At 38.9% G+C, this 26,280-nt stretch overlaps 1 protein-coding gene across 1 annotated transcript; it reads right to left on the reverse strand.

Annotated features, from left to right (window-relative positions):
- Positions 1–353: 353 nt before the first annotated feature.
- Positions 354–3,256, reverse strand: LOC147438594 (pentatricopeptide repeat-containing protein At2g33680-like). The gene has a single exon (XM_086484654.1). The coding sequence runs from the start codon at positions 2,995–2,997 to the stop codon at positions 907–909; it is 2,091 nt and encodes a 696-aa protein (XP_086340780.1). The 5' UTR covers positions 2,998–3,256; the 3' UTR covers positions 354–906.
- Positions 3,257–26,280: the final 23,024 nt, after the last annotated feature.

The raw sequence follows: 26,280 nt of genomic DNA on the forward strand, positions 1-26,280 counted from the left end.
CTGCGAGCGGAACTTTGCCACTTCCTGTCTACAGTGTGCTCTCTTTAATAGTAGAAATATCTATGTACTGAGTTTCTATCATAACTCTAGAGATACACGGAGAGTTAGCCTTAACGAAGCCTAGCACTAAAAGAAGCGTAATAATGGGAAAAATTAGCACAAAAATGACATAGTTGACATGGCACGGCATACACACCGCAAAAGATAGAAAAAATTAGTTGTAACTTGGACGAAACTTCACAATGTGAAGTCTACGTGTTCACTATACGAGTAAAAAATATACTGAGATAAATCCAAGACAAGCCCAGATTCACCCTTAATTGGAAGGTATAGCCTCATGGTAGTCACTCACAAGACAATATAACCATCAGCTCCATCATGCATAGTATGGACCGAATACCACGACATCCCCACTAAGTAGTTAGTGTCCAATAGTCGGTGTAGACACACCACACACACACACGAGTATACATCAATACAAAGATTTGCGTACTGAGTTTGTGAGCTTGTACAGATTCCTTTGTGAGATACTAATTAAAGTTAATAAATATAGTAGCAGGTGCCTGATCCGTCAAATACTTACCCATCAACCAATATATTTGTTTTTAGCATCGGTGCTGCCTTCACCAGTATCCCATATGTTCACAAAAATGCAATATATACAGCGATGTGCCCCCTAATTGTCAAAAAAATAACTGCTCATAAAAATTGAGCCTAATCAAACACAAAATTGTCCTGTATCCAGCTCAAACCTCAAAACCTTCACATTACTAGCCCCCAGCACATGCCAATCTTTGAGACTAAGGTTCCATTTGAGTTTAAATCCAAAGCCATGCCAAACATTGTGCATGACCTTCATTTTCCAGGCCACAAGCATAATGTCAACACATGTAACTATGATTGCAGTTATATGTTTTTAATGCCCAAAACAAAATGCCCGGACTTCCACGCTTGCTTACTAGTTCTCATTTCTTCGACTTTGCTTGCATCCTCTGGCCTACCAACTTCTCTATAGAGATTGCTCATATAGATATAAGCAGCAGCATCCTTCTCATCCGTGCATGCTGCCTGCTCAAAGGCCCATCCTCCAACTTTACAATCCCCCCACTTTCGACAAGCAACCAACAAGGTAAGCCATAGCCTCAAATCTGCAGCATATGGCATCTCTTTGATCACTCCCACTGCCCTGTCTAAGTAGCCTGATTGGCCAAGCAGATCAACCATACATGTGTGATGTTCTAATGTTGGGATGATCCCAAAATTCTTGCTCATGAGTTGAAAGTACTCCTGAGCCTTATCCACTAGACCTTTGCGACAACAAGTACTGAGAACCGTGGTAAATGTAAACAAATTTGGCTCTATACTTTTTCCAATCATTCTGTCAAACAAACTGAGAACAACTTCATCTTTCCCCAGCTGGGCATATCCAGTCATAAGCACGTCCCACAACACTGCATCCTGAACCGGCAACTTGTCAAAAAGTTCTTGGGCTTCTGCAAGCATCCCACAAGTACCATACATATCAACCAAAGCTGTGCCAACCATAATATCTCGCTCTAGCACATGCTCTCTTACAATCTGAGAATGGATTTCCTGGCCTTTGTCTGGAACTCCCATGCTGCCACAGGCCTTCAGTATGCATGAAAAGGTTACTGCATTTGGAGAAACACCTCCCAACTGCATTCGTACATAGCAGCTGAATGCTTTTTCTTCATAATCATGTTGCACATACCCTGAAATCAATGCAGTCCATGATATTATGTCCTGAAATGGAAGCTCATTAAATACTCTCTGTGCCTTTTCAAGACTGCCACATTTGGCATACATATCCACAAGCGCATTTCCTATCACAACATCGTTCTCCAGCAAGCGTTCTCTCACAACATGCGCATGCAATTCTTGACCTTTGGCTAGTGCACCTATGCTGCCACAAGCTTTCAAGATACAAGCCAATGTGATTCCATTGGGATGTTGGCCCCCATGTTGCATCTGTTCAAAACAGTTGACCGCTTTCTCACCTCGTCCATGTTGAGAATAACCTACCATTAAAGCATTCCAGGAGACTATGTCCCGGACCCGAAGCTCATCAAACACTGCTTGTGCCTTTTCAAGTTCACCACACTTGCCATACATATCTATGAGAGAATTGGCAATCATTACATGTTTCTCTAGCAAGCGTTCCTTGACAACTTGAACATGAACTGCTTGTCCTATCTCTAGGGCTCCAGTATTGCCACATGCCTTCAAGACACAAATGAAAGTGACTTCGTTTGGTGTGAAGCCCCTAAGCAGCATCAATTGAAAGTAATGCAATGCCTCCTTTCCATGCCCACGGTGAGCATATCCTGCAATCAAGGTATTACACGTGACTGTGTCACGAACCAAAAGCTCATCGAAAACTTCCTGTGCCTTTTCCAGTGAACCACACTTCACATACATGTCAATGAGCCCATTTGCAACTACAACACTTTTTTGTAAAAAATTCTCTCTCACAATTTGCGAATGTATTTCTTGGCCTTTTTCTAATGCTTGTATGCTGCCACAAGCTTTCAAGATGCAAACAAAGGTAACTTCATCAGGAGAGAAGCCCCCGAGTTGCATTTGCCGGAAGAAATTGAAAACTTCAACACCTGGCTTGTATTGGATGTAACCTGTGATGAGTGCATTCCAGGACACCACATTTCGAGCCGGAAGCCCATCAAACACTTCCTGGGCTTTATCAAGTGCCCCACACTTTGCATACATACTGATTAGGGTGTTCCCAATTGAGGCACACTTTCCAAGCAGCCCTTTCTGCACGATATCATCGTGTATTCTAATACCTGTAAGCAAATCCTTTGCCTTGGCGCAAGCCTTCAGAGAGGCAACATGAGAGAGCAAGAAACTAGTATGATGTATGCCATTGCTGTCATTTCTAGTGAGTGTGTTATTTCCTGCTTGTGCATGGTTGAAAAATCCGTTCACATTTCTTGCCTTCTTAGCAGGCAGACTCCGCATTACACTACGGGGCGTCACCCTGTTGATTTAGGATTTCCACAAGCCCTTGCGTGGTATATAGAATCCATGGAATTGCTAGTCGGTTTACGTTGAGGAAAGCAGTGGCAGACGCAATGCCAGTGCCACCTGATCTGCATACATTCTGCATACCTTGAGCATAAACAATTTCTTGGCTCCCCCTGCCCCACGCCATCCTGCTTGCTCCCTTCTCTGCCATGAGCCTGGCGGACACCATGCCGTCTACGCTTATAATTTACCGGGAAAATTAGCAAAATGCCCCTACAGTTTATAGAAATTCCCAAAATACCCCTCAAATTTGACCTTGTCATATTAGTTAATGTGGTAAATAGTACTCAATTTAGCTATTGCGTAAATAGGACTGAATGGGTAAATTGCTTGATAAATTTTTTTCTAAACAAATTAAATAAATCAAAATAAGCATAGAGGATTTTGTGAAATATGTTCTAAGAGACCACATTTTAGATTAAAAAAGCTTGTTAAGAACTTTTTGTGCTTATGTAAGGGCACCAAAGTTGACATACATATCGAAAAAAGCATTGCCAAGCACAACATGTTTTTCCAACAGCTCTTGACCGGCAATGTTATCGAGAATTTCTCACCCATGCAAAGGTCTTATAGAAGGACATAGGTCTTCAAGGTGCAAGCATAGGTGATTGCATTTGATGAAAGGCCTTCCCTTTGCATTCATTTGAAAATAGCACAGAGCCTGCTAAAGCTATGTTGGGTATATCTCGCAATCAACACATTCTAAAAGACGACATTATTGGGCATAATATATCCCTTCAACCCCCCTTCAACCACAAGTCCACCTCTAGCAATTTTGTTGCACCACTTATTCCTTTGGGGTTTCTCTGCCTGTTTTGGTACAATGGCTTTTGTGCATCTTAAAAGATAGACTTCCTCACCTTCTTCTTCTATGTTCACTGTAAAGTTATCCCCAATAGACAACATTTCACTAATGTCTATGAATTTCCCTCATACATTGACAGGTTGATGCCCTCACTCGTTGCCAAAGTATTCGCATTGATGTCATTCACATTGATATCATTCTCTATATCCCCTTTCTCTTCCTCACTGTCATCAATGTCCACCTCTTACACTAGTACAATGAACATATATTTCCATTCTTTTATGTGTTGCCTGATCTTGCATCTTCCCCATTGCCCACATACACATGGGTCACAAAAGCACGAGGGTGTACAAAGACGGAGAGCGCATGGGTCCTTGGGTGAATACCCATCAACATAGTGGACTACACGAGAGCCTTGTGTCCATCAACATTCCCATTGAACATTCCGTTGCACGTCACCCTGTGAAACCAGCCAAAAAAATCTCTGTGTATTGAACCTTTGTGGCTGAACTTTGTCTTCAAATATTGCTTTTAGAAAAGTAACAACATCAGTCACATGCTTCATTGGTGCCACATTTGGTTTCAACTTCTCATGTGTAAGCATTCTCTTGATGACAAAACCAATGCCATCATGCTCTCCCTTTTCATGCCCTGTGCAAAGAAGTTCCACATCATGTGCAAGCCTGTCAATTGGTAATACCCAGAAACAAAAGTACTTATGTACTTTTGTGAGGGCTCCACATTTTTCATACATATAGATGAAAGCATTGCCAAGCTCAACCAGAATAGGAAGATAATATTCTCGCATTTGCTAACATATGCTCGTAGCATATCTTCTAGCACTTGGTTAACTCGTTCAGTTTGACCATTCGTCTCTAGATGATCTACATTATTGAGATTGAGTTGTGTTCCCAGCTGTTTAAAGACAGCTCTATGGAGTAGCTGTTAAACTTGGGATCACGATCACTCACAATATTGCTAGGCAATCAATATAATCAATACAAATTCTCAATAAATAACTTGGCTAACTTTGAAGCTTTAATAGTAAACCTGGTTGGAATAAGCTTACAAAGTTTAAACAACCTATCTACAATCACCCATGCCAATTCATTACCTTTTGGTGGCTGGTAGACCCACAATAAGATCCATAGAGATATTCTCCCATTTACCATTGGGAATCTCTAAAGGATGTAAGTAATTGCCTACCTTTAGGCCCTCTACTTTTTGAACTTAACATTCTTGGCAATGTCGATAGAATCGCGGATCCTTTATGAGCAGGACTAGTACAATTTACTCAGTGGCTTACTTGGAGAGAAGTGGGTATGGGTTAGAACTTAGGTTTCTTCATCCTCATCAGCATCAGACTCATAAGGGATATTGTTGCATAGATTTTCATAAAATCGCGGATCCTTTATGAGCAGGACTAGTACAATTTACTCAGTGGCTTACTTGGAGAGAAGTGGGTATGGGTTAGAACTTAGGTGTCTTCATCCTCATAAGGGATATTGTTGCATAGATTTTCATAAAACTTGGTATTTGAGGGCCCTTTTGAATGTATGTGGGTGTTTCATAAGCTTCTTTACTTTTGTGGCACCCTATCCAAAGAAATAGTTGGTGACTGCTACATTTTAGATAGAGGGTGTCTAAACCAACCTCCACATTAAAAGATCACCCTTGAGGTGGGCTAAAAAAGATCAAAAGTGTATAATGACTTGTTATAGCCCTTCTATCATCCTATATCCAATGTTTGAAACCCATTAAGTGGGATTACAGAGACTATAAAGAATGGATCTCCACTTGCCTCCACCCTCTCCCTCTGCCTCTCCCTATCATCTTGTGTTAACACTAATAAAATAAGATAGCAACAACATAACTAACCATTACAAGTCGGCTCCCACATGCATGTGGATGCTACCTACATACAACATGAAAATCCAGTGGGTGGACAATGTCCTAACATCCCTCCCGCCAGGGATAGCAATTTCCCTCACTTGCTCAGTACAAAGATCAATTGGTCTGTGAGTGATGAAAGGCAAAGAAAAAATCCAAAAAATTGCAAAAAACACTTATCACGCATTTAATAGGGATATTCTCTATGGTTACCCTTAACAATTAAAAGATATCTACTATAAAAAATGTATGTGTGTGTAGTGGTAGTCTCACGGTCAACAATTTGTATAGGAATGAGTTGCTCTTCTTGATCTACAAGTGCAGGTGGATCTTCATGGATTGGATGAGAGAATACCGCCATCTTCTTGGTTCAAGGAAAACATCGCAAGAGCACAAGTTGTGTGTAATCAAAGCTCTCTTCAAGAGAGAAATATAATACAAAGACCTTTTTGGAGAGGGAATGGCTCCAAGCAAATCCGGTCCTCATGAATTTTTTCAATTCTAATCGTGGTATTCTCTTTGAATTATGTGCATGATTTTAGTGTTTAATGTGTATTTGTGTAAAGAAATCAGCCCGCTACAACTTATAGTTTCCTCTTTAATCTCTCTCTTAAAGAAAATTCTCTCTTTTCATATGTTAGAATTCCCTTGAATCTAAAGTATTTATTAGATTCTCTGACATTGGCATCAGAGCCGAGGTTTCTCTTTCTTGCCTAAGAAGAGAGGTCATTAAGTAATGTCTGAAAGGTTGGAGTTGTTCATTGCAATAGGATAAGTGGGACTAGATTTATTATTTTAGTTGGCATGCATGTTTACAAGGTACGGAGGATACCATCAAGAATTATGGACTTAATAATGGAGTCTTTTGGGACTTGTCTACAACTTAACCATTATTGAGCGATTAGCTACCCAATAAGAACCGATGTCAGCTTAGCACTGTTAAACCCACTCCACTACTCTTTGCAATTAACAATATTCTAAACCACGAATGTAGTTACCTGAGTGACTCGTGGTTACTCGAGTGCTTATTTTTTAGAGTAGTAGCCAAATTCTTGGAAGTGCCAGGGAAAGAGTGAGCATACATATACAAGGAAACTTAATCATGGCACAACATAATCAAGAGAATGTCATTAATATTGACAACTTAGATCTTGCTCATGTTATAGCATTTGATCATGGTTGTAGAGTAGTCACTATTATCTTGTTGACAAGCTACAAGAAGAAATGGGAACCCTATTTTTCAAGTAGAGGTTCAAAGCCAAATTCAAGCCCTTCAAGTTCCCGCAAGTTCACAAGAAGATAGAGTTCCTGAGAGGCCTCCTAGTGTGGCCCCCAAAAGAGGAACCTCTTTGGGTAATGAAGAGGAGATACCAAAAGGACCTCTAAGGCAATTTATTCAAGAAGAAGAAGCACGTCCTAAATTTTCAAGGGAGAGTTATGAAAGCAACACCCCTCCTAACTTTGAAAGTGATGTTGCCATTTCCACAAGAAAATGGCAGGCATGTGGCGGTCACCTAGTCCTCCCGAAAAGAAGAGGAAGTCATCAAGCACTCCCTCATATGCCAATCCAAAGAAGGGAGAAAGAAATCCAATCAAGAGTAAGCAAAGAAATCGGTCACCATCTTTGCCTTCTTCCTCCTCGTCATCACCATCTTCTGACATGGAGGACAACAAATTTCCACCCAAGAGAGAGAAGAGAAGGGGTAAACGGAGGAGTTATGCAGCATGAAAGAGGTCACAAAAGCTCAAAAAGTTTATGATGGAGGAAAGAACATAACTTTCCTTACAGATGGTGCAACCCTTTGGAGCTTCTGATAAATTGTTGTCTTTTAATCAACAATCTGACGTGGCTTTTGGAGATGAAGATTTCTCTAAATCTCCAAAATGTTTCCATGCATTTCCAAAAGTCGGCCTGTCAATGGTGGGAAAGCCTACATGCTCAAGGTGAAGCTCCAAAAACATGGAAAGCTCTCAGGATTGCTATTATGAAGCAATTCCTTGCAAGTGTGACAAAGCAAAATTCACAAAATGGCGAAGCTTGAAGATGTCCCCATACGAGTCTATTCAAAAGTATATGTATAAGTTTTGGGAGTTACATCTCAAAGCCATTCTCTACAAGAAGGTAGAATTTACAAAACAAAAGAAACAATTTTGTGTTAGCCTAACTGAGGAGATGAGTGAGATATGTCTAATTCGCAAAGACGTAAAACTATCTCGAAGATCATACATCACACTATGGTCGCCTCAAGGATTCATTTTCAACAAGGGAGTAAGAAGGGCTCAAATCCAATAGACAGTAAGGAACTAGTTGAGGAAGAATAATGCCATGCAAAATTCTCCCAAGGCTAATAACAACAACAAAAGCAACAAAGGAAAGGTGAAGAAAAAAGGCTACAAAGATAAAAGTAAACTTTCACTTAAAGAGGGTGAGTTTTATCATAAAGATAAACAAGTGTTTCAAGTGTGGGGAGCAAGTTTCTTGAGTATATCCCAAGAGAAGTGAACCTAATGAACCTCCTAGAGACACCATGGTAGAAGCTCTAAAAGAGGAAGGCCATTGCAAAGAAGCACCACTCTCTTATGCTTGGGGAAAAGTAAGAGAGTATTATGCTTTCATACTGCTTGATCATGGCTCTACCCACAACTTCATTTCTATTGAGCTAGCTATTGAGGTGGTCCGGGGCGGGCAACAAGAGAGGCGGCGACCTATAAGCACCCCTCAAGGCTCCCATGCTGCTCAATTGGGGCAGGGGCAACCACAAGCACAACACAACAACAAACCCACAGCCAAACCCAAACAAGATAGGGGCACCACCTACTTATGGTATGCGAACTAGGACGCAAGAGAGATTTTGTCACAACCAAGAAGATGCGCCACAAAACACACAAAAGCAACCTCACAACAAGACACACAAAATGGACCAAGGAGAGCTAGAGAAAATGGAAGAGAAAGAGGAAGGGGTCTTGCGTAATACCTTATTTGTGACTTGCAAATGGAGATGGTATGTTATGATGCTATCGTTGAGCTTGTACAAGGAGAGCTAGAGAAAATGGAAGAGAAAGAGGAAGGGATCTTGCATAATACCTTATTTGTGACTTGCAAATGGAGATGGTCTGTTATGATGCTATTGTTGAGCTTGTACGAAATTAACTCAATGCTTAGTGAATGCTAAACATTGCCAACACACATATTGTCTTAGGGTGTGGGAGACCTCTCACCACAATACCCTCTTACAATGGACACAAAATTGGAAATGAAAACACACTAAAACACTTTCTCAAACAAGATCAAAACGATAGAAACTCAAAATACACAAGTCATCTTGAATTCACCAAACCGTATTGCACAAGTGGAAGGACGAAGATTTGAACGTCGAATCACGCCTTTGATGCACCAAACCTTAATTTACTGATGATGGAGGAACATATACAATAGTGGTTTTGATATTTTAAACTCACGATCTCTCACTTGCAATGTGTATCTTGAAAGCTTCTCTCACACCAAAAGTGAAGCTCACAAAGTGGTTGCTACGCCTACTTTTCTTCAGGAAAAAAGTCTTCAGTGGCCCCCCTTTTGTTGAATTCGCATATGGCTCCAAAGGTGAGCCCCTCCTTGCATGAGAGCATGACCTAATTGATTTTTAGAGGTTTGAAAATATGCATGGCTGTGGATTATGCATAAATATAATATATGGATATGATGAAAAAAGACAGACTAGAATATAAAAACAATTTATGGAATCTAAAATAGTGTGGGCTATAAATATAAAAAAACGAAAATATGAAAATATAGGGAATCAAATGAGGAGGACTCTCATTTGTTTTATTGATGTATAATTATTCACAGGAGGTAAGAAAGAGTTCCTGTAGGAAATATGAATCTAGTGAAATGCAATGACTGATGGTAGAAAGTATTTTTGAGGTTTTTTCTTAGGAGTGGATTTGCACCAAAAATACGAGAAGCTTGTGTGAAGATATTTTTATATGGAATAAAGAGTATGTAAAATGGTAAAAAATTGTGGTAATGGTGAGTCAATGTACATAGCATACATAGGCAAATACGCACACTTAGGTAGAAATATTTAAATAAATATCAAAATAATTATGAAAAATTACTTGTATTTATGCCCTATATACAATGAAATATTTACATACAAATGGGTCATAATATATATCTTTTTTATTATTTTTATTTTTATTTGGCTCAACTAGCCCAGTGACTAGCTAAATGAGGGTTTTAAGGAGATATGGAAAAAATTTCCTAACTCACACACGCCTATGTACAGTGAAAGGGTGAGGATAACCATAATGTCTGAGTGATTTGATAGGGTGAGGTAGCTCACTATGGCAATTATGGAGAGCCAAAAGACGGCTATCATTAGCTTCCCCCTAGATAATGGTACATTCATGTACCATTTATCCGATCACACAACAGGTAGATCATGTAACGTGTGTCTTTGTTTGCTTTCATCTTTGAAGAACCTTTGTTCTATGATTAAAAAACCTTGTGTGATGTGAAAGGTTCTCAGAGCCAATAGCAGGATGTAATGAATGATTGAGTAAACCTCCTCCATTAAGAAAGTTTCCATAAGCACCCCCCAGGATCAAAGATCTTGAAATTTCTTTCCCAAAGAGAGATGTATGGTGTGGAATCACTTACTAAATTCGGTTGAAGAAACTTGTAGATCTTATTGATGTCCATCATTGCATCCACCACTATGAATGTGATATAAAAGATTGGTTGCTCTTCCTTCTGTGTAAAGTTGATGTATCTACTATGATCTTCAAGAGCTTGTATGAGCAAATCTCTGAACTGTAGCTCATAAAGTTCATTCAACCTGGGTAGGCTCATCAAGTCAAAATTTCTATGACCTTCACGATTTAGGAAAGCTTGATCCATGCTTCCAGCTGCTATTGGAAGATATTGCAAATAGTATACCACATAAGTAGATAATAGAGGAAGGTTTCTATTGCTTCCAACACATTGGAAGAAGAGAATAGATTTTGGTACGGATTGATGAAATATCCACATGTAGCAATCAACAAGTTTTTTATCTATGATGAAGACCAGAAGCATCATAATGTGCAACCTCCATACACCAAAGAACCAAATGAAGAAGATTTGGAAACATCCGTTCATCACCAAGTATTCATGTCCTCTTCCACTTAAGAAGGTATGGTGCCCTCGATAAAAGGTATATGTGAAGAGAGGAGAAGTTGAGTTTGAAGAGGTGAAACCCAATGTGAAGCTGATTGGGGCTTCAAAAGCTTGGATTTTCTTGCTAAGAGATTGTCCCATGAATGAAAAGCCATGCACTAAAACACCATTGGAGAGAATGATACTTTTCTGACAGTTTTCTTTTATGATTTTATTTTTTAGTACTCTCCCATGTTCTTCATCCCCTTCTAAGCCCCCCCTTTGTAACTCCTCACATTGTACCACCTCAAAGGTTGATGGATTACTTTTTGATTTTGTGAAAACTTTGGCTTCTTGCATGATAGGTTCCTCCATGCTTAACATACATGGGCCATACCAATGCTTTTCAACATCCTTAAACACTTCTTGAAGATTATCCTCGCATGGATTCAACTCTCACTCTTCTACTTTGTTTCGGAGTTGGCATTCCATGTACACAATCATCTCTTTATGATCAATGTGGTCTATGATCTCCCCAACTATGATTTCATCTTCTTCTTCACTCTCTTCTTTTAGACAAGACACACTCTCAGAACATTCCATAAGATCAAGGTTACCTTCAATGTCTTCATTCTCCATAGAGTCATGTTGCACAAAAGCTTCTTCTGCTTTGACTAGAATTTGGTCCTCCAAAAGGTTGGATGTATCCACTATTGAATCATCATTTCCATTTGAGATATCTTGTGTCAATTTTTGCATGTTTGCGATAAAGGTAGAAGAAAGAGATGCCACATTTGAATCTCGGCCGCACACTTTAGCACTTGAATAATCGGTTGGCATGTAAATATCTTCTTCAACATTTGTCGGAGTAGAAGGAGACAAGTATGGCAAAGGAGATGACTCCTTGATAGAAACACTTTCATTATGGAAACCATTTTGATGTAGAAGTACTTGTGAAACTTCCTTCGGGCAATAGTGACCACTTCTTCAAAGGTAGAGGGTCCACTATAAGTGACCTTAGTCTTTAGGAAAGGAGACAAACCCAAAATAAATTGCTCCATTTTTACATAATCTCAGAATGTAGAACTAGATCCACATCCTCCCCATTGACGAGAAAAAATATCCTCATAAGCATAGTAGTCTTCAACATGTTGTTGAAGTCTCCCTAATGAAGCCCATGCTTTCTCCGTTGTTGGAACTTTAGAGAATTTGGTCTTCAAAGCTTTGGAAATTTTGGTATATCCATCTTCAATCTGAGAAGACATACTCCAAAATCATTGCTCAACAATGCCTCTAAGGCATAGCAATAGAAAATCCCCTTTTTCAACGTCATCCCTTTTACCAAGGATATGGCAAACCATTCTAAAATCAGCAAGAAAATCATCAACATCTTCTTCTAGATTTTCGAAGAAGATTGGGATATCCTGAAAGGTATAGCGTGTCATAGTCTCTCAATGCTAGAACCACACAAAGATTAGTTCCAAACAAAGATTAGTTCTCTCATGACATCAACTAAATACACAAAGTTTTGAAAGGCCTTTCAACATGAATTCTCGATTCTTATGTGAAAAACACACATTAAACTGGGTCATACAGGTTTTCATGATTCATATAATCTACTTGATTATGCTAAAATTCAAGCATTTCATGCAATACAACAACAATAAACACAAAGTAGTTCCTCCGTGGGGGCACCAAAATTAAGGCGGTCCGGGGCGGGAAACAAGAGAGATGACCTCTAAGCACCCCTCAAGGCTCCCGTGCTACTTAATTGGGGCTGGGGCAACCACAAGCACAACACAACAACAAACCCACATCCAAACCCAAACAAGATAGGGGCACCACCTAGTTATGGGATGCGAACTAGGACGCAAGAGAGATTTTGTCACAACCAAGAAGATGCGCCACAAAACACACACAAGCAACCTCACAACAAGACACAAAAAATGGACCAAGGAGAGCTAGAGAAAATGAAAGAGAAAGAGGAAGGGATCTTGCATAATACCTTATTTGTGACTTGCAAATGGAGATGGTCTGTTATGATGCTATCGTTGAGCTTGTACAAAATTAACTCAATGCTTAGTGAATGCTAAACATTGCCAACACACACACATTTTCTTTGGGTGTGGGAGACCTCTCACCACAATACCCTCTTACAATGGACACAAAATTGGCAATGAAAACACACTAAAACACTTTCTCAAACAAGAACAATACGATAGAAACTCTGAATCACGCCTTTGATGCACCAAACCTCAATTATTGATGATGGAGGAACATATACAATAGTGGTTTTGAGATTTTAAACTCACACTCTCTCACTTGCAATGTGTAGCTTGAAAGCTTCTCTCACACCAAAAGTGAAGCTCACAAAGTGGTTGCTATGCCTAAGTCTCTCCTCACGCATAGAGTGTTGGGGTGCTATGTGAGATATTGGAGGTTGTTTTACAAGAAGGAGAGGGGCCAATTTATAGGTTGGAGACCCCTCATTAAGATTATTAAAAATCATAATTTACAAGCTAATAAATCAGTATTATGATTTTTTCTGAATATCAAAACATTGCGGACCTTCTTGAGTCATGGATGTGGGCTCAAAAGAGAGCATTATTGATGGTAGACAAGGTGAAAGTAGAGTTTTAAGGAAGAGGAGAGAGAGAGAGAGAGAGTTACTATGCACATGTCTTGAGGTGAGTTGTCTTTTATGCTTAGGTCAATGGCTATTTTGTGTTAGTATGTTAGTAATTAGTGCTAGTAGTCATTAGAAGGTTAATAATATATTTACAATGGGTAGAATGGGATGGATAGTTGAATGAAGTGAGGAAATCCTTGTGATGTGAAGCTTGAAGAAGTTTTTGACTTACTTCTGTAGGTTCGCAAAATGACTATGGATCTTCTTCTTCGTCTTCTCTTCTTTACACCACCGCCGTCAAGGTTGATTACCGCGATGAAAATGGCAATTCGGTTGATGAGATTTCTCAAAGTGGTTAGGCATGGTTTACATGCTGTTTTTTATGTATATAGAGAAGGGGTAAGATGGAATTGTACTTTGTAAGTAATAGAGAGATCCATAGAGATGGTGTATGTACATGTAGAGCTCATATGAGAGCTATGGAAGTAAGAGGGGATGTTAATGGTGAAGAAGATGAAAGAAACTATGGAAGGTGCAGATTTAAGTGAGGGATTGAGAGGAATGAGTGTGTGTGTGTGTGTGTAGAGGTGTGGAAAGAGGTGAAAGAAGACTATGGACTACTTGTGAGAAAAGTGGTCAGATTGGGGTCCAATCAAAAAATCATACCTCACCGGTGGTAGCTCCAACAATTATGAAAATTTTTAAGGTGATTATTCAGCTCTTGGTACACATTTTGTCCTCTAACCACCACTTCAAATTCGGAGTGGAGATGGATATAAAAAATCCCACCAAAATGCCTACTTTTCTTGAAAAAGAAAGTCTTCAGTGGCCCCCCTTTTGTTAAATTCGCATATGGCTCCAAAGGTGAGCCCCTCTGCATGAGAGCATGACCTTATTGATTTTTAGAGGTTTAAAAATATGCATGGTTGTGGATTATGCATAAATAGAATATATGGATATGATGAAAAAAGACAAACTAGTATATATAAACAATTTATGGAATCTAAAATAGTGTGGGCTATAAATATAAAAAAACAAATATATAAAAATATAGGGAATCAAATGAGGAGGGCCGTCATTTGCTTTATTGATGTATATTTATTTACAAGAGGTAAGAAAGATTTCCTGTAAGAAAGAGGAATTTAGTATAATGCAATGACTGATGGTGGAAAGTATTTTTGAGGTTTTTTCTTACGAGTGGATTCACACCAAAAATACGAGAAGCTTGTGTGAAGATATTTTTATATGGAATAAAGAGTATGAAAAATGGTAAGAAAATTGTGGTAATGGTGAGTCAATGTACATAGCATACATAGGCAAATACACACACCTAGGTAGAAATTTTTAAATAAATACCAAAATAATTATAAAAAATTACTTATATTTAGGCCCTATATACAATGAAATATTTACACACAAATGGGCCATAATATATATATATTTTAATTTTTTTGGCTCAACTAGCCCAGTGACTAGTTAAATGAGGGTTTTAAGGAGATATGGAAAAAATTCCCTAACTCACACACGCCTATGTACAATGAAACGGTGAGGATAACCATAACGTTTGAGTGATTTGATAGGGTGAGGTAGCTCACTATGGCAATTATGGAGAGTCAGAAAACAGCTATCACTACTAAGCTAGGAATTCATGACTTCAATTGGGAGATGTGGTACAAGCAGATGGATATTTCAAAGGGAAAGATACCTTAGTCACTACATTGATTGGGAAGTTAAGGCTCCATGTGTAGAGCTATGTTGACAAATAATATTTCTCCATCTCTCCACTTAAACATGAAGATGTTGTCCTACGGTCACCACGATTTGATCGCATGGCTGCCACTTTCCTTTGGGAGAAAAGTCCTCTGTTCCTATAAAGGAAAGGTTTTTCACTCGATATAAATAGTGTGGCTTATACTATACCACTTGTACAAACTCAAACTTTAGACAAAGTAATGAAAATCTCTTTTTCTTTTTACATGGTTTTTGTCAAGGAGTCTAAGAAAGATGCATGTGTCCCTAATGAAGTTAAAAATAAAACAAAAGAGGAGTTAGAAATTTTTAGTTTCCTAAATGAGTTTCAAGATGTGTTTATGGATGATATTCCGAGCTACCTCCCAAAAGGAGACAAGATGGTCATTCCATAGAGGTTGTACCTAGTAGTTCACCTCCTAATAAGTCTCCTTATCGAGTCTCGCCAGCTCAACAAGCGGAGACTATGAGGCAAGTGAACAAGCTTGTTGAAAAAGGGATGGTCAGCCCTAGTTCATCTCCATTTTGTTCATCCGTTCTACTAGTAGAAAAGAAAGATCGTACTTATAGTATGTGTGTGGACTATTGGGTGCTTAATCAGATAATCATAAAGAATAAATTTCTTGTTCTCAAGATAGAAAATCTATTCAATAAGCTACAAGGGTGTACATAGTTTAGTAAAATAGATCTCAAAAGTGGCTATCATCAGATAAGGATAGTGCATGAAGACATTCATAAGACGACCTTTGAAACAACATTTGGCCTATATGAATCCTCGATACTCCCTTTTGGACTTATCAATGCGCCAACTACCTTTAACCAAATGATGGAGAGGCTCTTCAAACCTCACTGAAGCTTCACGTGAGTCTTCTTTGACAACATTGTCATCTACTCAAAGTCTATTGAGAAACATAAGTAGCATGTGCAGGTGATATTTCAAGTTTTGGAAGGAAATAAGATTTATATTAATCAAAAGAAGAGTTTTTCTTAAAGGAGACTTAGTATTTAGGTCATGTTATCTCCCAAGAAGGGATCCGAATGGACCCTGAAAAGTTGGAGGTTATAAAAGGATGGGGATGGCCTCTACCAATGAATCTACATGAATTGAGAATCTATATAAGAATGTGTGAATAATATAGACGCTTCATAGAAAATTTATCATTCATAGCAAGACCATTGTATGATTGACTAAAAAAAATATTAAATTTGTATGAACTGCAAAAGAGAATGGATCTTTTGAAAATTTAAAGGCAAAACCCGTACTAACATTACAAGACCTTTCAAAGCCTTTTGAAGTCTAGTGTGATACTTGTGGACAATGCCTTGGAGCCATTTTGCTTCAAGAAGGGTATACCATAGTATAAAAAAGTAGGAGATTGGATGACCAAGAAAAGAATCCAGGCATCTATGAAAAAGAGAAGCTATCTATATTACATGCCTTAGATGTATGAAAGCATTATCTCCTAGGCACTCCATTTATTTTTAACATAGATCATCAAAGTCTTAAATAAATTTTTACGCAAACTAAGAGCCGACTCTCCCTATGTTCTTAATATATTAGCAAAAATAAGTGCTAGTTTGTTTCTCTCCTAGTCCCACTAGATTGTTGTGAGAACAAACTCTTTGTCTAAATAAAAGCAAAGGAGAATGTGGGCTCTTTCACTTTTCTTCAAATAGGAAAGAAGAAACCTAAAATCTTTGAGAGCTTTTAGTTCCAAATTCTCATTGGTTGATCATGGTAGTAACTCCTTAATACAAAGAAAATGGCAAGTATTAGTAGGGATTCTATTTTTTAGGGTGTTTTCCCCTTTATATTGCTTATATTATAACATTATTGTGTGGCCACAATGTTGAAAATTTTATTAAATACTACTAATGCCCCTAATGCATTGTGGGACTTGGCTCTAAATTAAGTGATAAGCAAATGAGGTGGAACTTTCACCGTTTAACTTTCATATATCTCACATAACTGGTAAGCACAACCAAGTGGCCCATGCACTTTCACGAAGACCAAGGGTGAATGTTGTATCAATAGCTACTCACAATGGTCTATCCTATATGATAGATGAGTACGCGATGGAGTTAGACTTCAAAACTGTAGTATCAACCATTGCACTAGGGAAGAAAGAGGAATCATACAATGTGCAAGATGTTTATCTTCTCTATGGCAATCGGTTATGTGTTACACATACTTTACTAGAAAAGGTTATGTATGAATCTCATGTTCCATCTTATGTGGGACATAGAGGAATTCAATGTACTCTAAGGGGAGTAAAGATGTACTTTTACTGGCCAACAATGAAGGCAGACATATCGGATTTTTTTGCCAAATGCATTGTATTTCAAAAGACAAAGTATGATAAAGGGAAGCATCTTAGATCGTTTTAGTCATTGATTATACCTGATTCCCCATGTGAAAGTCTTTCCATGGCTTTCATCTTTGTATTGTCAAAATCCATTCATGGAAATAAAGGAATATGGACAATAGTAGTCCGGTTTAGTAAGCAAGCACATTTTATAATACTGATCAAAAAATACTATTAAAGCACACCATATGACAACACTTTTTATCTCTTAGGTCTTTAAGTACTATGGCTTACCAACATCTAAGAAGAATGTTTTGGAAGGGTCTCTTTGAGAATCTTGATACTAAGTTGAATTTCTCTTCAGCCTATCACCAACAAGCGGATAAGACCATATTAGGTATTTTGGTAAAAATCTCACATTATGGGAATCTCCAAATCGACCGAATTCATGTAATTTGGGAATTTTCCACTTAAAGTGGGAAAAATTGAGGTGTGTGGCTAGTAAATAAAGTGAAAATCTCATAGGATTGTGGTGTTGATAAACACCAAAAGTCAAGAGGATGTACAACACATGGATTTGAATAATAACTATAAATTACATAAAACAAAGGAAGATACAAAAAAGATTTTGTTTACAAATTGACTAGTATAGTCACAATAGAAGCTCCACATAATTCTACTCCACATTTGATACCATATCTGAACTTTGATCCAAGTGTGGCTGATGTGCACGAGTGAGGCCTTCTTTGGCTTTTAGAGCATGTCTTTCTGGAATCTTTATTCTAGAAAATGGTCCTTCTTTGTTGGGTCTCCAGGACCAAACAATTGCATCTATAGTTTCCCACACTTGTGGGTCCTTATAGTTGACAGCCCAATAACCCTTCCAACAATTACTGTAAGCTTGAGTATCTGTCATCCCACTTTTTCTCGCGCAAGGTGCCCAATATTGAATCAAGAGTTTTCTGTAGTTTGGTGATGTAGGCTCATTATCAATGTCAGATAAAGCCATTGCAAGCCACACTGGATAGATTTCTGTGTCACTCGGAACAAGCATAAGAAAGTCACCTTGGTGCACATCAGACATAGGGTCAAACTCTTCCCTTGGCCTATCTCGTTGAGGCCCACAAAAATGATCGTTCAACTCTTCAAGGCCTAGGAATCTTTCTGCTCCTTGTTGCAAATTCATTGTAGTGCTTTGTAGATGAGAATATTCTTGAGTTTTTGGCCAAAATATTTCATACAAGACTCCCTCTGATATGATTGCTTTTCCAATCTCTTCAATTACCTTACTCCAATAATCTATCACGGGTCTATAATATCGCGGAATACTTGAACCATTCCCTAAATTTTTCCAAAATTTTATATAGTTCTTTAGCCCCAAAATGACTTCTTCGTGGGCCTTGACATACTCCGCCATTTGTACTAGAGGTGGATCTCCATGTGGTAACATTGGCTTGCCTTCTGTGTCTGTTTTCCAAAGGCGAATACTTCCACTCCAACTTGATACACCTACATGTGCCTTATATTGCATCATTGGTGTCTCATCCTGCATAAAGAACCTGAACTGAAGCGGTTTGGAATGTCCAACAAGTATGTCTTGTCCATCACAAAGATAGCCATCACAATATTGCTTGAAATCAGGGATCTTTGTGAGAAAAAATGGAGCTGGAGATGAAGATGAGCTGTTTCGTAATGTATCCATCAAATGTGGCAAAGTATAGGTTTGTGTAACTCTCAACTTCTCTGAAAACCTACTAAACATGGCGTCTATGTCCTCATGTGTATGCCCAACCATTAAAAATCCCAGCTGGATGGTTTTGAAAACACCCCTTGCAACAAGCATTGACAAATAGGCAAATAAGTATCGATTTTTGTTTTCCCCTGCACAATTATCCAATTGTAGCAACAAGTTCTCTGGCAATCTGCGAAATGTTGACCCCAATTCCTCTTCTGCAATTTCTGACGACTGCACAATGGGCTCTTTTCCATCACTCAAGTTATGGTAGTCCAAAGCATCCCTTGAGTTCAAAGCATGTAGTAGTGAAATATTGCTCCTTGGAAGTCCATTTGTTACTAGATCACCAAGAGGATGCTTATCTATCCTCTCGAGGTTATGTAAACAATTAGCAATTGAGCCAATTGTAAGATTTGGATCAGCTGGCCACAAACCATTCAAGACAAAGTGTCCGTAATGACCTTCTCCATGTCCATGAGTGATCATGCCAATCAATGCCACCTGCAGATTATATCCTGAATCCACACCCTTGGGAACAATGCGTAATCTAGGAATGGCAATCTTCTTTTGATCCATCTTATCATGGATTATGCATACATATTTTTGTGGTTGAGTTTCTGAATACGTGCGCCATGCATAATATAGGCTTCTGCAACTCTTTTGTTGTGCCATGTGAACTTCTCTCTCCCTCAAGAGAAGAGCTCTCTCTTCAAGAGAAGGTTTAGCTTCTAACCTTGCCTTGATTGAACTACAAATATTGCACTTAGAGAACTCACTCGTCTTTGTTAAAGTGACATGTGGGTACTCTTTGTTCCAAATTCTACCAAAAGAAGATTGGGATAGCTTCTTCTCATAGCCCATTTGGTCAAGTGTCGTGTTGATTTCACATAAAATATCCACTTGTTTGTATGTTGATGGAATCACCAATTGAGTCTCTCTTGAGCCATCTAGCAGTGTTCTACTTCTATGTGGCATTTTCTCAGAGTTATTTTCCACAAACTCGTTTAGTAGTGCTCTTGCTAAACTAGTATGTTGAAGTCCCCTTCTCAATGTACATGTGTTCCCATGTACATATTGGCGCACACCATTTTCAAAGTTCTCCTTGTATCGATAAAATGATGTCTTTGGTATTCCATGTAGCTCATACCATGCTCTACAACAAACAATAGAGCCATTTAGCCTGAATTGGTATCGTGACTTCTCATCTTTCTGATAACATATAGAAAGAACATCATAAACATAATTAGTGCGTGATTTTTGAGACTCTCCCCAAAATTGTTGTCGTAACCTTGTCACCATATCACGATCTGCAAATTGGCAGCATTTTTGTGCACAACAATCAATGCATGATACCCTTTGAATTGATTTGTTTGAAAGGTAAAAAGTCGAAGCTGGTGCTGCTTTTGATTTTTGAGTCCTGTTCATGAAAGTGTATCGTCTCTTCCTTGACAACTGGACAACATTACTCCCATCAAGTTTTTTTCCAACATTGCCATCGTTGGATACATCCTCATATGTAGCATGCATGCCATCAACAGGAACAAAGTGTTGTAATGGGCTCCCATTCAACATTGTTGTCTGCTTGATGGGCCACTTTAGCAAAGTGATGCTACCCACTTCAACCACATCATGAATGCTTGCATTTTCTCTTTCAATACCCACACCCACACAATCAGGACCAAGTTCCTGAAAGTTGACATAATCATGTGGAAATACATATAAGATGGTCCCTTCATTCATGGTTTGCATCATTGTGTCATCTTTTAAAAGGACCCTCTGATTTCTCCAAGACTCTCGAATCATTGCTTCAAATTCTGGGCTTGTCATAGGTATTGCATCTGTAACTAGAGGATCAGAATGATCATGTTCTTCATCACCATTGTAGCTTTCGTGTGGATCAATTAAGTTCCCATTTAATACAAAAGATTGCAAAAGAAGCTTTGACCATCGAACAACACTCCATAATGAGCCTTGGAGAGATGAAGTATCCATTGTAGGAAAAGGTAGGACCACATCCTTCAAGCATTCCTCCACTAGTATGGAGACATTTCCCAGCCCTATCTTTGTACCACCACAAGTGGAATATGGATCTGTTCTACACACACAACCAATACCAACGATTTCATTGTCAAGTATCATATGTACTTTCTCCCCAGATTCGAAGTCCATCCTGTAAGTAAAAAGATTACATTGTTAAATCCATAGTTATAGAAAAATACTCTTCAAACCAAAATCATGCTACAACATGAAAAAGGTTTGCATAGGTTGGACAAGTGGTGAACCTTGAGACCAAATCCTCCTTGCTATATTAATGGAAGCAAGGTTGGACAAGTGGTGGACCTTGAAACCAAAGCCTCTTTGCTATATGAGAGCATAGGTTGGACAAGTGGTGGACCTAGTTGTAATACCCACTGCCACCTATCAACTACTATAGGACTATGCTTTCCAATGTCCAAGTATCCCTTGAGTCTTTCAAGGTTGAACACGTGGTGGACCTTGAAACAAAAATCCCCTTTCTATATCAGAGCATAGCTTGGACAAGTGGTGGACCTAGTTATAATGCCCAATATCCAAGGTGAAATACCTTAGGACTTTGCTACCTTGCTTGCCAATGTTTACGTAGCCCCTCATTTCTTTAATGGAAGTAAGGTTGGACAAGTGGTGGACCTTGAAACCAAAGCCTCTTTGCTATATAAGAGCATAGGTTGGACCTAGTTTTAATACCCACTGCCACCTATCAACTACTATAAGACTATGCTTTCCAATGTCCAAGTATCCCTTGAGTCTTTCAAGGTTGAACACGTGGTGGACCTTGAAACAAAAATCCCCTTTCTATATTAGAAAGGTTGAACACATGGTGGACCTTGAAACGAAAATCCCCTTTCTTTATCAGAGCATAGGTTGGACAAGTGGTGGACCTAGTTATAATGCCCAATATCCAAGGTGAAATACCTTAGGACTTTGCTACCTTGCTTGCCAATGTTTACGTAGCCCCTCATTTCTTTAATGGAAGTAAGGTTGGACAAGTGGTGGACCTTGAAACCAAAGCCTCTTTGCTATATAAGAGCATAGGTTGGACCTAGTTTTAATACCCACTGCCACCTATCAACTACTATAAGACTATGCTTTCCAATGTCCAAGTATCCCTTGAGTCTTCAAGGTTGAACACGTGGTGGACCTTGAAACAAAAATCCCCTTTCTATATTAGAAAGGTTGAACACATGGTGGACCTTGAAACGAAAATCCCCTTTCTTTATCAGAGCATATTGCATTGGACAAGTGTAGTGGACCTAGTTATAATGCCCAATATCCAAGGTGAAATACCTTAGGACTTTGCTACCTTGCTTGCCAATGTTTACGTAGCCCCTCATTTCTTTAATGGAAGTAAGGTTGGACAAGTGGTGGACCTTGAAACCAAAGCCTCTTTGCTATATAAGCATAGGTTGGACCTAGTTTTAATACCCACTGCCACCTATCAACTACTATAAGACTATGCTTTCCAATGTCCAAGTATCCCTTGAGTCTTTCAAGGTTGAACACGTGGTGGACCTTGAAACAAAAATCCCCTTTCTATATTAGAAAGGTTGAACACATGGTGGACCTTTAAACGAAAATCCCCTTTCTTTATCAGAGCATAGCTTGGACAAGTGGGGACCTAGTTATAATGCCCAATATCCAAGGTGAAACACCTTAGAACTTGCTACCTTGCTTGCCAATGTTTACGTAGCCCCTCATTTCTTTAATGGAAGCAAGGTTGGACAAGTGGTGGACCTTGAAAGCAAAGCCTCTTTGCGATATGAGAGCATAGGGTTGGACCTAGTTGTAATACCCACTGCCACCTATCAACTACTATAGGACTATGCTTTCCAATGTCCAAGTATCCCTTGAGTCTTGCAAGGTTGAACACGTGGTGGACCTTGAAACCAAAATCCCCTTTCCATATCAGAGCATAGCTTGGACAAGTGGTGGACCTAGTTATAAAGCCCCTCCTTTCTTTAATGGAGAGAAAAGGTGGAAAAGTGGTGAATCTTGAAACCCAAACCCTTTGGCTATATATAGAGGATATCTTGGACAAGTGGTGGGCTTAGTTGTAGTATCCAATGTCCAAGGTCCAAGGTGAACTATGTAAAGACCTTACTTCCAAAAACAGAGTCGTACAAGTGGTTCTCCTTGAAACCAAAACCTCCTTAGTGTATTAGAACATAGCTTGGAGAAGTGGTGGACTTAGTTGTAATGGTGAATGTCCAAAGCAAACTATTATAGGACCTTGCTTCCCAAATCAAGTTTGGACAAGTGGTGGATCTTGAAACCAAAACCCCCTTACTCTATTAGAGCATAGCTTAGATAAGTGGTGGACCTAGCTGCCATGGAAAATGTTCAATCTGAACTGCTGCAAGACCTTGCTATTAAATGTCTAAGTAGAGCTAGCTTCTTTAATGGAATCAAGGTTGGGAAAGTGGTGCATCTTGAAACCAAAAGCCTTTATTGTATTAGAGCATAGCTGGCTTGGACAAGTGAGGGACCTAGTTTTAATGTGTGATGTCCAAAGAAAAGTATTACAAGACCTTGCTTTCCAATATTTGAATTGGTCAAGTGGTTAAAACTAAGTATAAAACTTTGACCATTTTCTTCTCGAATTGCCAAAAAGCTAGTTTTAGACACCCCTAAATGAAAATGGTTTAGGGTGGCCTTAAACAATGTTTTTTCAAAGACTTGAACAAAAGGGTTGTCGAAGAGTAATGACAATTTATTGTGGCTTGAAGTGCCTGAGTATGTGAAAACAAGCCTAGGTTTTCCACGAGGCAAAAGGTGACATAATAAGAACATTGGAAAGTTAGGATTGACCATGTGGCCTAAACTTTGGCAAGTGAAGTGGTGGCCAAGTTTTGTGGCACAGTGTGCACTTGGTCCTATATGTGTTGACCACTTGGCTAAATCTAGGACCATAAGGCCAAACCTTTGGCACCTTAAATATAGTATGGGACATAATCTAGAACTGCTATAGTAAATTAGTAGTATAGCTAATATGTTAATATTTGTATTATATTTAAGTATGTGCTAATATAATTTATGCTCAAAATTTCACTAATGAAGAATGTTCCCATTTAGCACTCCAGATGCGGGGTCTTAGGGCAATGCCACAATGGGGTGACAAGGCAGCGCTTCCACGTGAGGTTTGGGGATAGCGCTCTTGATGGGGATGTGGAATATAGCGCTCTCGATGGCGGGGCTTGGGAGGTTGATTTTGGGATATTGTTCTGGGCGGGGTCCTGGGGCAGCGCCCCGGGCGGGGTCCGGGGCAGCGCCCCGGGCGGGTAAGTGAATTCCTAGTATAGAGTTATGCATGTTTTTCATATTTTCAACCATGATTTCTTTAATTTTGGCCGTGTGAATTGGTTAATTTTTTATATTGCTTTGTTTTTTTTTAATCCTATGATAAAACATGGACTTGTAGCATACGTGGCATTCTAATAAACCCTATCAAGATTAGGCACACAGAGAGCGCACGAGAAACGCACACAGAGAAAGCAGGCGAGCAGCAAAAACACAGAAAGCGCACACGGATCGCACACAGTTGGAGTATACGCGCGCGTAGAGGAGCAAGCTCGGCATCGTACACAACACACAGGTGGAGTGCACAGGATTGAAAGTTCGCGCACAAGACAAAGAAACAGCAGCGTACACAACGCTTTCCAGAAGGGCAGGATCGGGCAGTCTTCTCAGGAGACATTGCACACCTCACGAATAGAGAAAAAAACAGGTATTTCTCTCTCTCTCACTCTCTGTCTTTCTCCATATAGAGAAGATGGTTCTCTGTAACTCTTCTTGCACACACACTCTCTCGTCAAAAGACAGAGATACATAGTTTAAACGTATCCCCGCACACATACACATATTCCCACACATCGTCTTCCTCTCTTCCACATACATAACCACAGTGAAATCTGTTATCTTGCTGTCTCTCTCTTGAAAAATACATGCACATATTCCCACACATCGTCTTCCTCACTTCCACATACATAACCACAATGAAATCTGTTATCTTGTTGTCTCTCTCTTGAAAATACGTGCACATATTCCCATACATCGTCTTCCTCTCTTCCACATACATAAACACAGTGAAATCTGTTATCTTTCTCTCTCCTCTCTCTAAAAACAGTTTTTTATCTCTCTCTCTCTCTCTATCTATCTATCTCTGTATTGCTATCTCTCTCTTGAAAATACATGCTCATGTATGTGTGCGTCTGTGTTATCTATGTGTATGTATGTATATTTGTGTTATTTCATTGTAATACTCATACATAATGCAGATACACAATTACACTTAATTACGATATGCACACATAGTATATATACATACATAAATATCACAAATAACTAACACATTGTAATACTAGTAAAATTGAATGGAAGACTTACTTGCGTGATCTGTTAAAGTCGATTCTTGTAGCGAGTTCTGGATGTATGCTGAGCTGATTTTCCTCTAATCCATTTGTAGATATGATTGTAACTTTGATACTCACAAATAGTAGTGTTGTTTTAGTGATACACCTAATGGACATAAATGGTTTAAACTAGGACATGTAGACCAAAAATACGTGTATTTCTTTGGATGAAATATAACACTTTTTGGTGACCCTTACCACAAGTGGTGGACCTTAAGACCAATGGACTATAAGGACCTCCAAACAATACCTTGTACACTCAATCCTTCTTGGTATCTAGGTTGGACAAGTGGTGGACCTTGTTCAAATTCTCTAACCACTCTCTCTAACATGGTGACATAATTTAGGTGTGATAAATTCATATCTATGCAAACTAATATCAGTTTAGGCTTGTTAATTTGAATTTGTTTGAATTTATGTACAATATAATGATTTGAGGTTTGCATATTTGAATTTAGGTGGTATAATGATATCTTTTTGTGGTAAACTTGAATTTAAAATCAATTTTGCGTGGAATATT

The sequence above is a fragment of the Adiantum capillus-veneris genome, chromosome 16 (assembly GCF_014529385.1).
Source record: "Adiantum capillus-veneris isolate H3 chromosome 16, ASM1452938v2, whole genome shotgun sequence".
In the NCBI taxonomy this organism is placed as follows: domain Eukaryota; kingdom Viridiplantae; phylum Streptophyta; class Polypodiopsida; order Polypodiales; family Pteridaceae; genus Adiantum; species Adiantum capillus-veneris.